Here is a 22,118-nt window from a genome sequence, read left to right on the forward strand (position 1 = left end):
GACTTCTCTTCACATTTCACTTCTCTTCCGGCATACAATGGATGTTTGGACATACAGAGACCTGTGTTTTATGCACAACATATTTATTTTAAATCTATCTCCTCCAACCAGCACTGTGATTTGGGGGGGAAGGTCTCTACCAAAACTGACATCTGCTTAAACACACAAGTATAGACACTTGAGTACCAAGCAGCAAGAGGATGCAGGTCCCTTGCTAGCAGGGTAACCAATGGTATTTCAATTTTGCTTCACAGAACTCTGTATCCAGACATGCTGCCTTTGCAAGTGGTACATGCCCAACTGCCACACACATTATGCCTGGTTCTTTAAAAAAGGTAGCTCTGACTACCAGCCATAAGTAAGGGATGCATAAAAGGATGCCAAAAGGTTACAACTCTACAGTCTGGAGCACCTCAGGGCAGCACAGCCTGTGTAATCAAAGCATTGAGATCGATTACCTAATTATGCAAGTCAAATGGTTGATGACAAACAGGAGATTTTTTCCTAGAATTTATCAAGGTGCATTCCATGACACCAGCTTAAAAAACCCAGAAAAATAGCCATAAGGAATACAGACAGGGAACAGAGATTCTTCTGCCTGCTACAGGCATGACATACAATCGTGTAGGCTGGACTCGCATCTCTCATGCTCTCGACACACGTGGCTTCCCTAGAAGTGACAATAGAGAAAGGCCCTTTCCTGTAAGAAGTGACATAAATCAGTCCCTGTACCACTACACACAGAGGTGAAAACAAAGCAAATAAATGAAACAAAGGTGAGCTGGGAACATGGCAGTCTCTAGGGCCGACGGTGGAGAGCCACTACACTTCCCTTACCTAGGAAGCACATTCCTCCAAAGTAATTTTTGTACTGTATTGTCAGAAACAACTGCCTGCACCTCACAACTTGTTCCTGCCATGGGGAAGACAGACAGCAAGTTTACTTACATCATCTCTACTCCTCCGGGAGTAACAGAAGAGGATGTCTGCTCTTTGCTGGACGAGGAATCAGTAGTGCACTCTGGTTCAGAGACTGAGTCACTGCTGCAGGGCTCACTGTTTGGGGAAGTGTTCCGTTGAGAGGTAGTGTCAGCTGCTCCAGTTGGGAGGTCGCCTTCGCTGAACGCGTCGCTTATGAACATGCCTTCGTGAGTCAGGTAAGCCACTTCAGTGTCCACCGTGCTCTCTTTAGCAGAGTCCTTCTGTAAGGTGTCCTCCAGGTCCCTGTTTTTTTGGTTCTTGTCTAGAACCAAGAAAACCACGCTACGGATAGTATTTAACGTTGCCTAGAATGAAATATAACTTTCATTACAAAAATAACCCCAAAACCCTGTGCCACAAGCTTGTGCTAGAAAGGTAATTCCTTTTACCCACAAAATTAAACTAAATCCTGGCTTTATTTTCTATTGTGCAATTAGCATTCTGAGGCAGACCCATTCGTCTGATGGCAACCAATATCAGATGTTTCTGAGAATAGTGAAAGAAACCTCATTTGGAGCAATCTAACACATACAAAAGTTCTGTCCTAATCCCTGGCAGCCTGAAATAGATGTAATCATGCAACAAGAGGTATTATCTCTTTGCCACTGCTCTCTTTGTTAGCACTAATCATTTTTGCCCTGATGCCAATATTCACATCTCCTTCTTTCAATCAGAAGTTTGAACTCTCTAAGCAGAACCAACACCTTTAGACTTTAAAATGGAAAGTCACTTCATTCCCTTTCATGCCTGAACCATGTGAAGCTCTCGGTAAATGTCTTACCTTTATTCTCTTGAGGAAGATGGTGAATTTAGAAAAAATATTCTTCAGTAAATCAAACCACTGAGGAAAATTCATCATCCTCATTTGGTCTGCAAGCCTGAAAAAAAGAGCAGTAAGAGCAACTGTTTGCTTGCCATGATGCCTGCTGGCACATAAAGAAAAAAACCCATGCTTTAAATAGAATTGTAAATATAAGGAAAACTGCAGACTTTTATCTGGTAGACCAACAGACATCACCTGAACAACAATCACAAGCAACACAATCTAAGTGGAATGGGGAAGAGGGATATAAAACCAGACTGTACTAAAAAAAAGAAAGCTCTGTGTTTACCATTTAGATTTTTCCTGGGCATAATGTTCTTTCCCCTGGGATAAGTATGTGTTACCAACAAGGGAGGGGGGTTAGTAACATTTTCACAAATCATGTGGCAGGAAAAAAAATTAAATGAAAATATTTTGCAAGTGTTGCAAAAGCTGTGTTATTAGTTATCATGGCATTGCAATGAAACCACTTCTGCTATTAAAGTACAAGTCAGCTGTTTGTGGCAAAGGGCAGAAAAGCCATTGACAGAACAAAAGTTACAAGCTGTAATACACAGTTAGGACCCAACAGGAGAATAGCAAGCATTGGAGAATGGTGATCAAATGTCCAATGTTTAAAAATAACCCTGGGCCCAGTCTTTTCCCAATCTGGATGTGAATCCCATGCAGGTTCTGCCACTCACACTGGTTTATCAGCTGGACTATTCCTATTATCTTGGGGTAACACTTTGAGTCAAGTGAATCATAAAGCCATAGAAAAACAGAAGCTGGCAGAGGCCTCTGGAGCTGGGGCCTCTGGCATTGCCTTGGTCAAGCCCTGCTCAAGGCATGGCCAAGTATATTGGTTTGCTCTGGGCCCTGTCCAGTCAAGGTTTGACTATATCCCAAAAAAGAGATTCCACAGCTTCTCTGGGCTCCTGTTCAGTGTTTGGTCATCCTTACAGGGAACAGATTTTTCCTAAAATTCAACTGGCATTTCTCATCTTTCATCCTTGCCCACTGCCCTTTGTCCTCCCCCTGCACACCTCTGAGAGGAGCCTGGCTCCATCTCCATCTCTGCTATGGTGTTTGCCTTTGCTAGGTTTTATGAGATTCCCAACAGACTATTTCTAGGGCTGAAGCTGTCTGGTCTCCCCTCTGAATAGCTCCTGTTCTCGATCATGTGGGAGGTCCTGAAACTACTGACACATTTTAGTACAAAGTTCCACATTGTGACAACAGGGAATGCTTTCAAGTGGAGATATAGTCAAGAGACATGTGCTTCATGCAGTGAGATTCACAGAATTTTAGTATTTATTTTAAAGGTAAGATTAAAGTAAGATTATAATCTGAATGAGAAGGGGAATATACAATATCCTCACAGAGGCAGACAGAAGCAGAGGCTTAAGATGGAAGAGAATGATAATTCTTAACAATAGGGAAATTTAAGCACAAATTAGAACAGCAATTTATCTACGCTAAAAACATCCTATCCCCACCCACCACCAAAAAAAAAAAAAAAAAAAATCTGTCTGCATACTTACTTAACAACCACTTCTGTATCTATTTCTTCTATCTGCGATACGGTATTAACCACACACTGTCAAATTTTAAGGGGAAAAAACAAAACAAAAAAGATCTTAGCTTCTTTCTAACCACTGCTGAGTTTCATAACATATACAATAAACCTCAAGTGAAATAAGGAAAACTAAAATAATAAAAGAAAGACATATTTGTATCATTTAACAACTTGTTTCTCTTAAAGCAAACAAACAAATAAAAAACCCTGAAGAAAACCCCAGAACCAACTGGTACACACAAAATTGGTCAGTTTCTTTGGGTCTCCAGAACAACCAATTTATATTCCAAACACATCTATTGTTTCACAGCCACTTCACTGATGTCTTTTCATGATACTTTTAAGCCCAAGGTATAAATCAACTCTATTCAGACTGAAAAAGGGTTTTCTCCCAAATGCCAATCAATAAACCAAACAAGTGAGTCTGTAGTGTGTGAATTCATCTTGCCTTTAAGCAGAGATGTACAATCCCAGTGGTGACTGAGGGCTGTCATCTCAAGCTACATCAATTCTACCTGTGTTTTGAGTAACGGTGGTCAGTACAGAATCTACTGTAGAAAAACAGGTGTGGTATTCAGGAACACACTTTTTTCTTGAACTATGCAGTGTGTTCAGTGCTTACAAACCTCTGCTCTTTCACCTGACTGGCAATAAACAGCCCCTAAAAAGCACTAACCAAAACAGCCCAGCAATGCATTTGAAGAGGAAGCACATTTGAGCTGTGGGAAGGAAACAGTTTCCTTTATTAAGGAAAAGTATCCCTAAAAGTTGAGACAATAGGCCACAATACAAAAGGGCTGCACAAACCACACAGGAATACTCTTATCCTATTTTCCTTATTCAATAGAAATTTATACTGGAAGTGGATTAAACTTTGTGCGACACCTGATAAATCCAACATAAAGACAAGAGAATGGGAAAAACACAATATGACTGAGAATGAGCGGAAAAATAGGGTGTGCTACCTTTCTGTTATATGACTAAACAAGGAATTTAAAGGGGAAAAAGGTCTCCTTATGAGTGCTGATGCAGGCAAGTGAAAAGCCAGTGGAGTCTGACAGGCAGATGAAGTGTTGCTCATTCATGCCTTTTTTTTTTAATTTACTAGCAGCATGGGCCTATGTTGTCTATCCCCACCTTGCACAAGCAGACCAACAGAACCATGGGGCTGCACTGTGAATGGGAGAGCCAATTCTGGCTTAAAACAAAAATCTTCAAATAACAGTATTTTAAAAAAAGAAATCCAAACTTTTAAAAACCAGGTTCCCAACATGGTTCACAACACAGCTGAGAACAGCAGACTGTACTGAGAGGACAGGAGATAACAAGCCCAGCACCTATATCCCAGCCCTTGAGATACAAATTAGATAGCTCACAGCACATCAGAGCAAAACTCCTGAAATAACCATCTATCTTTAGGGAAGAAAAACAGCTCTTACACAATATTCTCACCTAGGCATGCAAACAAACAAGGAGGGTAAAACTAAAAGTACCAAACACACTCGAAGTTCAGTCTGCAAACAAAAGCCTTCATGTCACTATCCAAACTAGCCCATGCATTTTCCCCCAAAGAAGTAATCTGAACATTGTTCAATTGTTGGTTTTAGCAGATCTTATCTACAAAGGTTTTTGACTTGACAGATGCACTGCCCTAAATGCCAAACCACCACACCAATGCAGAAAAGGCTTTGGATTTCTTTTTTGAAGGCAAGCACTTCTACCTTCTTCATTACTTCACCCTGCTCTCTCACAAAAAAGGCTTTTAACATGTGCCTATGCTAGGTCACGTTAAGATTAAGGCAAGCAATGTTTTCTACAGCATTTGCTGGGAATTCAAATGTTTCAACTGGCAAATTCTTTGATTCTCTTTTATGTGTTTACACCAAGAACTTTGGAGGGGGGGGTTTCAGAGAGTCGGGGGGGGCAAGCTATTTGGTGTGGTTTTGAGGTGTTTGTTTTATTGTTTTGTTTAATGAAACAGTGCTACAACACAACTATACTATTCAGGAGAACCATGTGTTAAGAAAAACAAATAAGTTAAAATCAAGGGGTTCAGAACAATGGTAATTATACAGAGAAAACTGGGATCTGTTGTGCTTATGGTTCCTACTCCTTCCCAAAGATCTTTTCTGCAAACAGACCTCTGTGTGCTTCAGGAAACCTTCAGTATCTGCAAGGTCAGCTGCTCTAAATGAAAGATCAGCAGCCACCAAAAAACTTCACCAGAGCTGTTCTTGATGACAAAAAAATATTTTTCAATGGTTGAGACAAGCTTGTCAGATACATTAGAAGTGTTTGGCTTACCTGTTTAATTATGTTCTTTGCAGTATTAATCATTTCATCTCCATATATTTCATAAAAATTTAGCTTCCGTTGTTTTAATAGTCCAAATACTAGAGAAACAAGTCTCTCCTACCAAGAAAATAAAAAAAAATATGAAAAATATCATGGTGAAGAAACAATTTTAAGAAATTGCACAGCAGTAAGAAAATTCACAGATCAAACACATGAAGAACAGCATTTAGATCAGTTCAGCTCCGAGACTAATGTCATGCTTTACCTATACAAACTATTACAAGGTGTTACCTGTGGCAATACCATGTGAGTCTCTTCCTCCCACTCCCTTTCTTGCCTGTCCCTCAGTTGGACTCACTCACTTGGGCTTAAAAACATGGATATTTCTAAAGACAAGTGAGTTTCCTTACCCCGAGCAAGACTGACACTAAGTACCAGCCTGAGTGAGAGGTTAGCACATTGCAGTGCAGAGGGGGGAGGAAACTATAGGGCAGAAATGAGAATATTTCAGTGCTATTGCCAATCACTCTATTTCATGGAACCCACGGATGAAACAAGGCTGAACAGTTCATAGGGTCTAGCAATTACTGAAGAACAGGACAGGCAAAACCCAGAAAAATCTGGGCTAGAAAGCAATCACAATAGCTTAATCTTCATATGTTTATGATCTTCAGAGGAAAAACGAATATATATACACATATACTGCAAATAAGGAATGTATTCAGGGCAGCCACATGCCTGATATAAACACCATAAATGCCCAGGGGGACAGAATGAGAACAACATGCAGCTATCAGCTTTCGTTGCAAACCTGAAATTTTACAGCCCAGTCAGTATGAGAGTCCATGTTCTTTTCCACTTACATGCTGAGATTTATGAAGTGAACTCAGCACACATTTAATCAGAGAAACGAGAACTGATTATTTGCAAAAAATAAAGTGGGGCTGGATTGCTGTTCTAAGTTAATCTGAATTATTTAGTTTCATCAAGCACAAAAATAAAGGGGTGGGGGGAGGTTTAGACGAGAAGAGATACAGCATAAAATTATAGTGTTGCTACTAGGGACCCGAGTGAATTAGTTGTTGCTAATTAAGTATGTTAAAGATGCAAACATATTCATCAGACAGTTTATTTCAATAACAGACATACCTCTTCTAGAATTTGGCAATCATCTTCTAGGGGTCTATTTAAATCATTGCGAGCGTAAGTTGAAAACTCTGCAATCATCATTTTATCTATCAGCTTTTCCAGTTCACAAAGCTGTGAGCCAAGATGCCTAAGAGAAACAGCCATTGAGATAGGAGCTAAATAATTAACCTGAAAACAAATCATTAGTTCACAGTTGAAGAAAATAACCACCCAGCAGGTAATTTCTCTGCAATCAATGCTGGCATAATGGGGAGGCTCCAATCTTTCACTTCTCAGAGCAGCTCAAACCATGCATTTTTCAGAGGCACTGTCACCTTGCAACAAAACATATGGACTTGAATATTGATGGAGGGTAAAAATTGAAAGTAGGGCCTTTTTTTTTTTCTTTTTTGGAAGGTGCTGAGTACCTCTTTGCCCAATGAAGTGAACCAGAACTAAGAATACTCAGTACTTGTCAGTATAAAGGTGTTAAAACGAAGGAATATTTCTTTTGCTTGTCAAGGTCTTCAGCTCATTAATCCACATGTTCTTCTACTTCAAACATCTGAGCTTTTGATGTGATCACAGATTAAACTCACATGACTGAGACACAGCATTACTTGTCAGGATAGCTTTCAGAGAACACAGAAGTTTTCAAATTTGCTATTTTTATGCTCCTCTAAATGAACAATATTTTTTCCATGAATTAGATATTTTAAACCATATTTTGCAGACTGTTGTCCTACCGAACCACAAGGGAATTTCTCACACCAGAAATGTCACCCACTCCATAAAGTTGTGCAGCTAGAGAAACTTCTAGCAGGGTAAAATTAAAAGTGGGAGTTTTAGAGATGTCAAACACTCCGTGCTGTTCAACTTCCACTGACAGCTGGGAACAAATATCTATAAAAATCAGACTGCTTTTCCTTTAACAAACGAAGAACAAAGACACTTTGCCAATGAGAATTAACAAGAGCTGTGATATTTTAGATAAACAGGGATACAAAATTAGGAGGAAGAACATGGCTTTAATTCAGTGCTAGTGTAATGAGTGCTAGCTCACACAGCTTATGACTCGCTGGTAACTCCTCCCCTCAAACCCACAGGGCCAGCACCGAGCTGAAGTCAGTAAATCTTGCTGGATCTGCGTTAAGCAGATAAACTTTTTTTAAGAAATTGAAGATGACCAGGTCTGTGCCTGGTTTTGGAACTGCTGGTCAAGAATTCATTGGGATAGACAAAGTTGACATATTTCAAATACCTAATTAAAGTAAAAACAGCCTCTAGAAAATCCAAGCCAGTTGCATCATGGCCATTTCAGAACACAAGAGAAAAAGCTCATACAGGTAATTATTTGCAATGCAATAACTGGAGTTCCAAAACTTACTGCAGGACTAATACCCAAAACACAAAGGCTCTTACTTAGGGAAGCAGAACGATGCTCTTTGGTACATTATTGCTGTAACTGAGCTTAACTGAAACACAACACACCCTGCACTCTCAAACCCCAGGTATGGAAACATCCATACAGGAGTTACCAGCACTTGCTCCCATCACTTTGCCCAAGATGTTCAAGTCCCTTACACCAACAAAAATCCCTCCAACCTGAAACACACAGGAGCAAGTCAAACCTTAATTCACACTCCAGCAAAAGCCCTTGGCAATTATCTCTAATCCCAGGTACCAGTCATACATCAGATCCCTTCAATGAATACTGAATATGACAGTTCTATGACATAAAATAATGAGTGCAGCATAAAACTTCTTTTAAAATACACCAATGAGAACTATTTCTCCAAGTATTTGTGTTTTACTCTATAAAAACATGCCAAAGTGCAGTTTGCTAGCATACCAGTGCAAAAAACCCCAAAGTCACTGTATCTCCATCACCCCAACAAGGACTGTAAAAACAATGCAGAAAGTGGCAGGACAGATTTGTAAATTAGTTAACATATTATGTATGTTTTTAAGAAAAATTTAAAAGATGAACTTGAAAAGGTTAAAGCTCTCAAACTTTAATTCTATCCTACAGTAGTAGCAAGCACTTACAACTGATACATATATCATTAGGGATATTAACCTAGATTTAGTATACATTAATATATTATTTATATAATACATACACACATATATTATTTATACACCAATTTATTACTTCATCTTAATGGTTCTTTCACGTTTTTGCTACAACTAAAAACAAACTACATTTTTCTCTGCATATAGTATGACAAGACAAAAATCTTTGTATATGATCTGAGTCGTTTTCTTACTGCTTTGCACTGAACGACTCTGATATGACTCAATTTAAAGTGTCTGTTTAAAAGCAAATTCTACAAGCTGCCATGACAACACCAAAGCAACAAGTTGTTGGTTTTAAATCAGATTCAAGCTATTTAGGAAAAAAAAAAGATACTAATTATTTAGAAAAATGAGATACTGATTTGGAACTTAATCTTCTTAAAATAAACTGGGTTTATAACTCACTTAAGTGCAGCATTCTTGCTCAGAACAAAGCAAGGACATTGCTTTGCTATTTCTTGGGGAAAGTTGAAGCATGTGTGTTTGAAATTGATGGCAATCTTTTAAAATTTTATTTAATTTTAGAAGCACAACATTTTACTAAGAAGTTTTATCAAGATCTCCATCCTTCCATTGCATATTACTTCTCCAGACAAGCTATATACCCAGGCCACTGTGGGATTTGGGAACGACGCTGGGCTCATCAACTGCACTTGCATCTTCGTGGGGTAGATGACTTAGGTTGCCTTTACCACACCTTTCTGAGCCTTTAATATCTAAAGCAGAGAGGACATTTCCCACTCACATCACTATTTGTAACTCTACTAAAAAAAACAACTAAGCTTTACCTTAGAAATTAATATCTACCTGCAAACATGTTCCACATCTGAGGGTAATTTTAAAATAATGGCACATTCTTGGGACATGATGTATATCAACCACAATGACAACAGAACTGCACTCCCTCTGCTGACATAGCACACAGGTTACTTGACTGAAAACACAGCTAATTCTGATCAATGTTACCACAGGGTTGTAGAAGTACACTGACTATCAAGGTCAATACAAATGTGACTCAGTCAAGGGCTGTGCACCATAACCAAGTGCTTAAAAGGAGGAACAATGAAGAGGACAGAAACTGCATTGAGGTGCCTGGAGAGGGACCACCTATGCTTTTTAGATGGCCTGTTTCTAAGGTTTTTTTACAAAAACACTAACAGCTTCAAGCAACTTTCATCCCAATAGTTTATTAGCACTTTGAAATACTTTGCATTTTTAATACCTTTTCTGAGACCTTTCCTACCTAAAATTTATGTATTTTTCCAAACCAGCTAGAAAGGGTGTTAGAAGAGGAGCTCAACAGAACAGATGGACATGAGCAGTAACCAAAAAGTTCTGACTGAGCGGCATCCATGCTTTTATTATGCAAGCTGATGACCACCAAGCTGCAGGAACCATGTAACCTCTACACAAACCACCCCCCCCTCACTCAGCATGAACTCAGAAAACCAAGGATATTGCTTCTCAACTGGCTGATGCAAGCCCCAGAGCTGACTTAACCACACACTACTTCTGCTAGCATCGTACCATAGTGGTGGCTTTCCATACAAGACTTTTGAACTGCCCATGACAGTTATAACTTTTTTTACATCGGTTAAAATAATTCTACTGAGGACCTTGCCCAGTGCAGAGATGTCTCTCAGTGGAGCTCTAAGCATCCACTATTAACAGAAGGAGTAACATCACAGGACCTTGGACTCACTAATTCCCATGACTGTAGCAAACACAGTGGAAAAAGCAGCAGGAACAGCAGCTTGGGCACCACCTCCCCACTCTTTCTTCCTTAGCAACTTCAGCAGCTCACAGAACTGGATTTCTCAGTCAAATGGAGCAAGAGGAAGCACTCCTGTCCACAAGAGCCAGACATGGCTGTCAAACTCATTTTTGATCCATGGTAATAGCTCTGCACTGTCCTTGCATGCAAAGCTTCTTTCAGCACAAGCACAGGGTGGGGGCCAACCTATCTGACACATGGTCTGCACATATTCCTTTAACACCATAACCCCAGGTCACTCACTAATGACAAGAGGCATGGAGTGGAGCTGTGTAGCAAGGCCCCCACCTCTGGGGTGCTGAATGCATGAGGACTGCAGACCCCTAAGTGGAAACCACCTCTCGACCATAGGCTACAAACTGTGCAAGATGAAAAGTCCAGGCACAGCTTAGCTCTCCTCTCTGTACCCCTAAACCATCTGTAAACAAGAATGGAGTACAAAGCATCAAGATGTTAAAAGTTCATTCCCCTCTAAAGGAAAAAAAAATCTCTGGCACAGCCATTAGTGACACTGCTTATGCCACACGTATTTTATACCTTTTGTACTATGTTCTCTAGGAATGAATGAACAAAGGTAGCACAAACCCCTTCAGCAAACACAACGTGCTCAATATGTTCCAGCTCTACTTGCATTTTGTTAATTTCCTAGATGGTTACCTACCGGAAACTGTGAATACCTTGAAGCTCTTGCTGTAACACCTCCTGTGTAGTTGCTATTAAGTCCAAAGCTCCAACAAACTCAGAAGTGGATAGCAGCAACTGTACTGTGGGCTGTGTTTGGTGCACAGTAGCCATTAACTTCAATTTATTGTATGCTTTTATACAGTTATTTCTGGTGAGGGACAGTCTTAAAACTCGAAGCGATCCTTCACACACCACTTGATCAATTTTAGAGATTTTCTCTCTAAGCAATTTTACAGCCTGGGAGGTTTTCCTGAGGTAGTCCTGCAACTCATGCTGAGAGGTCATTGCATGGAAAAATGCTTCTGAGCGCAGAGAAATCTGATGAGCAATATTAACTTCCACAATGTCCAGATAATGGCTCAGCTAGAAAGAGGGGGGGGAAAGGAGAAACATTATTGTTATGACTTGGAAGCTTTATCACCATGCCAATACACTTTCAGGGTATTTGTCTTATTGTATCATGAGGAAATTTTGCTAATAAAAATTAAATCCCCTTGTCAGAATAGCAAGCAAATAACTACCCACTGTGGTTTGATAATTTCTTTTAGAATGAACTCGAAATAACTTTGGGAAGGCTGGTTTAATGCCTCTCCTGCTTGAAAAGTACAAGTTAGAAAAGAAAATTACTCCAGACTTTTGTACCATGTGGTTGCACACTGCCACTATTAGAATATGGACAATAACCAGGAGACAGCTTTGGACACTTGTTTGCAAGCAAGAACAGTATACACATGCAAATACACTAAGTACTTTGGGTCACTGATGCTACTAAAGGTACAGACAACTGTACTTGATTACATGGCACTAGAATGGCTCTGTTTATTTAAAAAAGTTGTGGTATCTTCTTTGTAGAAAAGTCTTCAAGATTCCTCTGGCTGCAGTTGTTTTTTTGCTAACCAGCTGGAGTTAGTACTGCATATTTCCTGTGCACTGGCACTGTGAGATTCCCAAGAGTCAGAGTACACCCAGCACGTTCAAGACCTGAAATCCAAACTCTAGGTGGAACTTTTACCAGATCACTGGGTTGGCCTCATTATTTGACCTGTAAAAGCTCTGTGTTTTGGCTGAGGCATTAGGATGCTCATCTGAATGCTAATACTCAAATGACCTGGTTTTCAAGAGGTGCCATGCTGAATTTCAAAAGGCCCATCCAGAGATGGAAAGGAAATCAGCTGGAGAATGTTTCCCTCTAAGACTTAGTTTCATCCTGCACCTATTTTCTACAGATACTGGAGGGATTTATACAATACACAAACCCATCTTATTTTTCTTCCTATGTTTAACCAAAAGCATCCTCCATCAAGCAGCTGTGACACACCCAGCCACAGGAAAAGTCAAGACAGACTGTGACATAGGGATCAGAGAAAGGGCTATTACAAACAGTTATTTTTGTGATTGTACTAACCAGATGCCCCAAGGTCCTTTCACTATGCTAACTAAACAAGGTAGAACAAACACAACAAAATTATAGTACCTGCCTCAAAGAGCTTACAGTCCCAATGTAGGGCAAGACATGGAAGGAGGTAAGAAACAGAAGAACATCAGGGGGAAATTGTTCAAGTTGATCAGCAGCAATCCACAAGCACTAATAGCTTAAGTGTGCTTAAGGCAGGATTTTCAAAATCCTGTTGAAAAATGGTGCCCAGAACTCATGATAATTATGGCAGCAGGGTGCATGTTTACATGTGGTAAGTGTAAACATCATGCAGTTCAGAGCCTTGAAAAGGTAAAGCAAAATAAATGTGGCTCATTTTAGTCATATAAAGCAGTATAATTTTTTTGCCAGGCATATGGCTTTGGAGTCAACAGAACTGGTTTATACTATTTAGGTTTTGGTATCACCTCTCCAAAGCAGTGTGGCTCATGGCTATTCAAAGCTTTATTTTCACTCCTCTGCACCCGAGAGGGCTCTGGGTCTCCTTCAGTCTAAGTCCTTCTTGAGTGTCCATCCTGCTGCTGCCAGGTACACTTTGGGAGTTTAAAGTATATGCCAGACACTGTTTTGTCATCTTCAGACAGCAACTGTCACAAAAAACTCCAAAGGAGTATTCCTCTAACTTTAGGTGTGGAGGACAACCCAATAAACAATTGAGCTAGCCCCTTGAAGAGCCTGTATGTTCCTCCTGACCTGGCAGGAGAGCAGGAAGACTAACTCACATAAATTTGGAAATGCTTTCCAGAGGACTTCATTATTTTTCCTTAATCTACTTCACTACCTTTTTTTTTTCCCCCTAGGTCCCAAAATCTTTAGTAGATTAAACAGGAGGGAAAATTAAAGTCAGAAAACTGACTCCAAAATTACATAGATTTCTATAAGCATTTTATGGGTAATTGTACCATAAAGATAATTTATTATGGGATTTTCTACAGTATGACTACTTAATTAACAGAAAAGCAAACTAAAAAAAAAACCACCCAAGGCTTCTGTTTCCAGTATGAAAGAAACAGCATTGCTTTCATGCTCTCCTTTTTGAAATGAAAAAATGGATCAGTGCACATGGCATAAAAAAAGAGGAACCTACTAACACACAAACCCCACAGGATTTAGTATTACTTTTAGCATAGAAATCACAATGCCTTGAATCTGGAATTTTCCTGACATGTGAGTAAACAATAGACTTACACAGTGTACAACCTCTAGCTTTCTTGTGTAATTGCTCTTCCTCCCTAAGAAATTACTCCACATCTCTGAAGTTCTCCAAGATATACCTGCTTCTCTAGGTTTTAGCCATCATGAAGAGCCACTTATTACATCATACATGGATTCTTTTTTCCAGATTTGAGAGATTTATCAATCAAGGAAAAAAGTTCTCTTTCAGTAAGATGCTTCCTGCATGGTTTACTAACAGCCTTCAGCCTGATGTAAAATGAGAGTTAACAGAGCCAAGGACACTGATGTTCCAACAAACAATATTCAACAGCAGCAGCAGAGTTTCTCTGTAGTAACTAACAGCTGCAAGGGGTAACAACATCTTGTATCGAAGTTGTACCTTTTCTTGAAGTAACCTGGAGGAAGCTGTGTCACGATTTCCTTTGCCACCAGCAGTACTAAAATGAGACCATGGTAAAACGGCATTAAATGTTAATGAATCTTCCAAGGCAAAATCTGGTTTCATAAAAATCTGAAATAGAAAAACAGAAGAAATAAATGTGCCTCGCTCACCCCTGCATTTTTTTGCCCCAATTAAACACACCTCCTGTCTCATTAAGCTAACAGACACCTTATTTGTTGATTTTGAAATCCGAATTTTCATTTATCCAGGCAAACAAATTAATTTCAAACAATTTACTTTTAACTTTAAAATCCTGCGTGATCTGACAAAGTCTTATCTCCTAAAATTGGAAGCCACAGCTCCAAAAATTACATGGGTTATCACCCCAGACGATCTCAACATCCCAAGTGTGCAAACAGAGGCCACATTAAAGTGCAGGTGGGTCCCCTAAGGAATCTGAGCAAACCTTCTGCACTAACAAGGGCACCTTGTTGCTGATCTGCTCAGTTCTGGAGCCACAGCTTCTACCAGACTGAGGATCCAGTCACCTGTCAGGGTGCAGCAAGTGTAGCCTGAGAGAGAGCAGAGCCTCAAGTTGATCTGCTTTAGCACAGTCCAGCCAACACACTTGGCAGAGTCAGGAAGAGTCAGTAACATGTAATATTAACTACATATCTTGAAGAACTATTAATCTAAAATTCTCTCCAATAACATTATTTACACTTGACAAAACTGGTACAAACCTTGAGTTACAGGCAGACAGTAGAATCCTTTTCCCTCTATTCATTAAGCACAATTTTAAAAGGTTCAGCATAGACTATAGCATCACCCCACACTCAAACATTCATGTTTCCTGGACTCTATAAACATTTTAGTGACAGCTACTCAAGTCACAGCTTACGGGAGTGGCACAGAGATGATGTCCTATATTAACACTGACTTCTTAATATACCTAGAAAAAATTATTCACACTGAAATGGAATCTGGATTTGTGGTTTTTGTCAACCTGACAAAACCACCACATCACATATCCTGTATGCATATATGCAAGAGAGCTTTGATCAAGGGTTCAAGGAGTTAAACATTATGCTAAGTTGTACATTATGTAGAATTCAAGCCTCTATCAAACTCTTCATTTTCCCTTTCCTCCTAAAGCGGCTAATTTTTCCCAGATCTTAGGTTTAACTTCATTTATTGAAAGATTAAAAAATAATGGTATTTACAGTCTACTTTAAGAGAAAAATCAAGACCACAGAAAACAACAAGAAAAAAAAAGAGAAAAGGCAAACAATTCTTAGTCTTTTTTAGTTCTGAGCACTGGAGATCCTCTTGAGAATCAATCTAAGTAATCAGCTAGGACAAAACTTCTACAAGGAAGACAGTACATGCCTACATGTGAGAAAACCTTACGAAAGCTTGGAGTGCACAGAAGCCATACCTTAGGTACTTGTTCCAGATCTGTCCTGGATTTATCTAAAATTAAACAAAATACAAGTCGTCATTCATAAGCAAACAATGGAAATAATTCCCTTGAACAACTGAATCCTACGAGGAAGTTTCCAAGACAATGATGCCTTGTTCCTCACAGAGGGCAAACGGGGTTATAAAGGGAAATGAATCACAGAATCACAGACACATTAAGATTGGGAAGGACCTCTGCGATCACTGAGTCCAACCAATGACCTAACACTATCATGTCAACTCGACCATGGCACCAAGTGCCACATCAAGTCTCTCCTTAAACACCTCCAGGGATGATGACTCCAACACCTCCCTGATCAGTCCATTGCAGTGTCAAATCACCCTTTCTGTAAAGAAATTCTTCCTAGTGTCCAATCTGAACCACCCGTGGTGCAGCTTGAGGCTATGTTGTCTCATCCTGTTGCTTGTTACCTGGGAGAAGAGACCAACCCCCACCTGGCTACAACCTCCTTTCAGGAAGTTGTAGACAGTGATAAGTTCCCCCTGAGTCTCCTCCAGGTTAACCACTCCCAGCTCCCTCAGCCTCTCCTCATAGGACTTCTGTTCCAGACCCTTTACCAGCTCTGTTGCCCTTCTCTGGACACACTCCAGCACCTCAATGTCCTTCTTGAACTGAGGGGCCCAGAACTGGACACAGTACTTGAGGTGTGGCCTCACCAGTGCCAAGAACAGGGGCAGAATCACCTCCCTAGTTCTCCTGGCCACACTGTATAAGACCCATCACTGGAGATTTTCTGGCTAAAGCTTTGAAAGGCTTGGCCTGACCTCACAGCTGAACTGGCTTCTGAGTTGCAGTAATGGCCTTACAACCTGAAATACCTCTGATTCTTTGAAATGCTCTGTTGTCCTCTGCAGTTCAGGTCTCATGCTCAGAGTGCTCAAAGGTGGTGGCACTTGGCTGTTTTGACAGTGACAACGCATCACTGGAGATTTTCTGGCTAAAGCTTTGAAAGGCTTGGCCTGACCTCACAGCTGAACTGGCTTCTGAGTTGCAGTAATGGCCTTACAACCTGAAATACCTCTGATTCTTTGAAATGCTCTGTTGTCCTCTGCAGTTCAGGTCTCATGCTCAGAGTGCTCAAAGGTGGTGGCACTTGGCTGTTTTGACAGTGACAACGTCAGTCATACAAAGCAATCCACTTAGCACTGGTAAGGGCCAGCAAAAGGTCCTGCTTACATCACCCCAGTTTAAATGCTCCAGACTGAAGCTGCACATATAATCACTTCTGCACAGCACTTGGAGACTGGATGCATGAAGACTGGAGAGAAGTACAAACAAGGGCTCAGGACAGAGTCCTGAGCACATTGCTCAAGCAGCACAGCAGCAGTACTTGCCATGAAGTAAGCTGACCTGACAATTGCAGAGGGTGAGAGTTGAGCTGGGCAAAGAGCTGCATCATTGTACCCTGGGAGAGTTAGAAGGCAAATTAAGACTTTTGAGATTGAGCTGAAATCCCCATTTTCTTCCCTTACTCATTACCTTAGTGTGCATTATGAAAAGGACACACTGGAGGCCAAAACAGTTGAGGAATTTAAAAGCAACAAGCCCCTATCTCTGCTGGATGGTCTGTTCATCCCTGGCAAACATGGTAAATGCTACCTCAGCATCATTTCCCACATTGCTCTCACCTATTTGGTTTTGACTTGATTTGTTTCTTACTTTACTTGTATTGAAATAAAAAAGGCAACCTAGGAATCATCTCACTGTTCTCAGTCTTTGGACACACCAACTCTTATGGAAGTGAAAGGCCAAGTCTTGTGGGCAGGAGTTAAAATACGACAGGAAATGCTAACAGCAGAAATTATAGAAAATGAGTTCCAGTTTACCAAATGATGCTTCTACTAGGAACTGTCCAGCTACCCGAGCAGCTCCCAGTTACTTTGGGGCACAGCAATTTTCTCTTTTTAAAAACAAATAACTTGGACTTCTTCAATACGGATTAAGCTAAGACTGAAGAAGGAACTTTTATTTTGCAGTATGCACACAGACTCATTCATTCAGGAACAGTTATTCCAAAGTAACACCAATATGGAGAAACCCTACAGATGGGCTTCCTTTTGCACAGAAGGAAGTCAATTGAAAGAACTTGATCAAAAGGAGTAAACTACTGCATGTTTCTTGCTGCATTACCTATAGACATTGATATAGCCTCAGCACTGCTGTTCTTCATTGCAAAGTCAACAGCTGCTACAAATTTGATGCAACTGTTTCAATGGCTCTTAAAATAAAAAGCAGTTAAAGAAAACACTGCCAGGGACACAGTGACCTGCCATGAATGCAAACATGTCAAGAAAAAGTTTAAAACAGGTATCACAAGCATTCTGATATACAAAATAGCAGCAGAGATCGTAAATACTTCTAGTCAACCATGTCAGGGTTTTCAACTACTGTTACAAAGAAATCATCATCAGCTACTATTGCACATGAAGCCCTGGAGCAAGTAACAAAGATGATGAGTATGTAACATGCTGATACAAAAACACATTATTTTTTTAATGACTAAAGAAAGGCTTTGACTGTACCATGGGTGTGTAATAGAGTCCTGTCGAAGGTATCTTTAGGAGCACAAATATTCTTGCATCTTTCATGAACCTTCTCTCTCTGTAAAAGAGAAGATACATTAAAGAATTATTCTCAGGCTTAAAAAACAGAATTCTTTTCTTTGAAACAGAACATTCAGTGAAACAGAGCTGCATTGTGCCAAATAATTTCAACAAGTTCACAATTGTATTTTTTCCCTTATAAGCTCAGATGAAGTTTGTCCAGATGAAAGGTACCAAAAATTTCAACCTATAGTCAGAATGTTTATTTCCCATATCTTTATATCTCAAGAGAAAATGAACATAAAAGTTACTGTAAAGGTGCAATAACTTCTCTACATGATGATACATGACCATAGATCAGTTGTAATTACATATACAAACATATATTTGCTGTCTAATCCAGAAATCACACTAACACACAATGAATGCTTTATCACTGCTAAATTAAATTGGATGAAAGTAGAAATTGCTTCCACATCTTACTAATAAGTATCTTGCTGAAACCACATATCTTGTTTTGTCATGCTGAGCTTCAAATTCTAAACACCACCAGAGACCACGGTGGGGAGAAATTATGTTTCTAAAGAACACCAATGCTAACTAGATTTCTGCTAGAAGCTACATCACAGGTCAGTTCCCTGTTTCCAAAATCTTCTTTCATTTGGCAGTCACTGCATGACATGCTAATTTTAAAGGATGAAATCTTAAACATTGAATATGTGAGTTAATGGCAAGCGTTCGGTTACAGACAATTCACTGCCACATTCTTTAACTGTGATTACACAAGTAACACTTCCTGCAGCTAATTCTGAACCAGCCAAAAAAATTTAAAAGTTACAAACCAAGGAAGCAGAAAACAGTGGGAGACTTCTACATGTTCTTTCAGTTAAAAAAAGTAGAAAAAGAATACTACATACTTACTGACACCTGTATTTTAAGAGTTTGTAGAAGTCTCCTACTGGTCCTGGTGTCCTTATATGTAGCTTAAACTTTCCTGTTACAAAAGAAATCATCAAGATAATAGGCCTATTTATAGTTTAAAAACTTCAAGTATAAATGTTTAAATGTATAGGTTGAAGACTCTTAAAAAAATATCTTCAACCCTTGCAGCACATAGTCATTCGATCCAAAGATATGAGAATGCTATGCTGCTCTGTAGAGGCCGACCATTAAACAAACCTTACAGAAAAAAGGGTTAATAATCAAAAAGAATAAATATGAACTGTAAGCCATGGTGCAGAGCCAGTATTCAGCAAGAGAAATTTTGACAAAAATACAAAATTGTCTCAGGACAATTCAGACAGCATTCTCCACACTACTGGTGCTGAGATTATAAACAAAGAAACATCTAATGAAGAGTCAACAAACACTGAAAATCAAAGTAATTATCAGCCAGCTGTATGATGGACTACAAGCAGGGACAATGTAATTAGGAGGAAAAGATCTTTCTGGTCCCTGGGACTATATGCATCCAACTGGCTGTTCTTACCGGAGCGATTTCCTGTTGGTATAATGCAAAATGTTCCTTGGTGATCTGTGGGAGGTAGAATGAAGGCGTGACTTCAGTGTCCACAAAGTCCACTCCCCATGTTTTTGTAAAGAAATCAGATTCCCTTTTTGCTAACCTAGGATCATTTAGTGCTGCTGGGAGATTGACTTTGGAATGATAAATAGTCCATCTGTGCTGATCCACAACTAGAGAGGGACTGTCACATAAATTATTGGGATCTCCTGCAGCACAAAAGACAAAACAGTTTGTTAAGGTGAGAAACAAAGCTGTAGTTTTTGCCAAAATGGGATTCTCAAGCAAACCGTGTTTTCCCAATTACATGCTGGATTAGAGTTATCTATGCAAAAGACAGATGATAGACTCCTTCTGCAACACTTCAACTTGCATTTCTTCTATCAGAGTAAACAACACAAGTTTTGAACACAGTAGTGGTGTATTGATACTCATTAAATATATTTAGCTCAACACCATTAGCTTCTACAGAAGAGAAAAAAATATTCCAACCACAACATATTTCTAATAATCTGAACATCAGCAGAATGACATGTGCAATTCACTAGTATTATATCTCATAATTCTTCAGATCCCACCCCACATACCCCTTTTTATAAACCAAGCTTCAGTGCACCACAGTAGTTGGAACTGTGACCAAAACCTGGTTTTAACAGTGCTAGAGAGAGGCCCTTGTCTCTTGCTTTCTACTGCAGCAGGGCTGGGATGTTTCACAGAAGTAATGCAGCCAGACTCCCAGCACACTGGATATGTCTGCTACAGGCTCTGACAGAACATACCCTCTTCTTCCATGGACTATGAATCATAGCTGTGATGTGGAATCACACAAGCAAAATCCCATCTGTAATTGGGACATCTTAAAACAAGCTGCAAATAGGAAGGCTCTCCTATTGCTCCAAAGGGACACTGGGTGGTATAAAGCAGAATTACAGCACACTTGGAAATAAGACTATGGCTTAGTACACTACACCAGGAGCATGAGAAATGTTGACTGAACAGTTGCAAACAACTTAGCAAATATAACTGCATTCCCACTCTCCTTGCACACCAACCTTACCTGTAGGTTCCTTGGGACACACATCAGGCAGTGACTGCACAGGGTGAAAGCGTTTCGTGGTGTCTGTTTCTTTTTTAAAGAAAGCATCACTGCTGTTTGACTGAGGCACTGGTGAAGAACTGTGGCTTGATGCCATTGCATAAAATCACCACTTGATAAAAGCTAAATAGGAAACAATAAATATCAAAGCTTTAATAAAGCTCTGGTTACACATTGTCTCAAAACTATGACACTCCATCAGACATGGAGTATTTTTTTAACTGCAATACTTCAACTAACACATTTCAGCAATAGCAGGAGAAAGTTTATTTCAAACACAAAAATAAAAGGCAGAATGTAAGTTCATAGTCTGTTCCTCCCACACCTCCAAGTTTGGAGGATAGCTTGTCCTTGTACACAGCACCCATAAAATGTCACATTTAAAGAAAAAAAGGTATTTCAGGCACTTCTTGCCTTCTTGCCATAACTATTGCAGCCATAGTGCACAAATTCACAGGAGAATTTCCTCATGAATATCAGGAAACTTGGAACTCGAATCAGGAAAATTGACACTTCAACTTGACATGGCTGCCTAGTAAACTACACTTTATTGCAGCATAGGAAGTATTTGCACAGAGATGACACACAGATCCAAAAGCTCCAGCATAAGGAAAGTCCCACTAATTTGCAATTCAATGTTAAGCTCCCAATCTGAAAATAAACAGCCTTAAAAATTTTACACCAGGGCTCAGCTTAATGTGTTCCTTCCATCTGCAAAAATAACTGCATTTCCATCAAAGTACCAGCCGAGTCAGCAGTAAACTACAGAACTATTAGAGGTTTGAGATTTTATTAAAACTCTCAAACAGGAATGTTTATTAAAACATCCCCATAATGTACGGCTCAAAGAGTGTCTGTATAAAGGGACTGATCTAGATCCTTGCCTTTAAGGATAAATTAAATGCATTGAGCAAAATCTTAGCATTTAACTACCAACCCTTAATGTACACTTAAATTACTTAGTAACCTGTGAAGGAGCACAAAAAGATAAAAGGCCTATTTTATCTTGAATTGCTGAAGCAGGCAGCAAGGGATGACTGTATTGTATCTCACGGTGGCAGCTTCTAACAGCATCACAGATACTACAGCAAGTCTCGTGGAAAAATACTAAACAAGCTCTCCTTTCTAAAGGAGTTTGAAAGTGTCCTACAAAACAATT

The 22,118-nt window shown here is 39.6% G+C and overlaps 1 protein-coding gene across 1 annotated transcript in view; it reads right to left on the bottom strand.

Moving 5' to 3' along the window:
- LOC103805414 (vacuolar protein sorting-associated protein 54-like) overlaps positions 1-21,084 on the bottom strand; it is a gene marked incomplete at its 3' end in the record, with an annotated part of 26,959 nt that extends 5,875 nt beyond the window's left edge. Inside the window, exons 1-11 of the mRNA XM_009078062.1 lie at positions 20,921-21,084; positions 19,831-20,072; positions 18,321-18,399; positions 15,754-15,788; positions 14,313-14,444; positions 11,300-11,685; positions 6,807-6,933; positions 5,667-5,774; positions 3,328-3,383; positions 1,763-1,859; positions 949-1,286 (exon numbers count right to left, since the gene is read on the bottom strand). Coding sequence (XP_009076310.1) covers positions 949-1,286; positions 1,763-1,859; positions 3,328-3,383; positions 5,667-5,774; positions 6,807-6,933; positions 11,300-11,685; positions 14,313-14,444; positions 15,754-15,788; positions 18,321-18,399; positions 19,831-20,072; positions 20,921-21,056 — 1,736 coding nt within the window. The remainder of the gene's footprint in view (positions 1-948; positions 1,287-1,762; positions 1,860-3,327; positions 3,384-5,666; positions 5,775-6,806; positions 6,934-11,299; positions 11,686-14,312; positions 14,445-15,753; positions 15,789-18,320; positions 18,400-19,830; positions 20,073-20,920) is intronic.
- Positions 21,085-22,118: the final 1,034 nt, after the last annotated feature.

The sequence above is a fragment of the Acanthisitta chloris genome, unplaced genomic scaffold (genome assembly GCF_000695815.1).
Source record: "Acanthisitta chloris isolate BGI_N310 unplaced genomic scaffold, ASM69581v1 scaffold23207, whole genome shotgun sequence".
Classification (NCBI taxonomy): Eukaryota; Metazoa; Chordata; class Aves; order Passeriformes; family Acanthisittidae; genus Acanthisitta; species Acanthisitta chloris.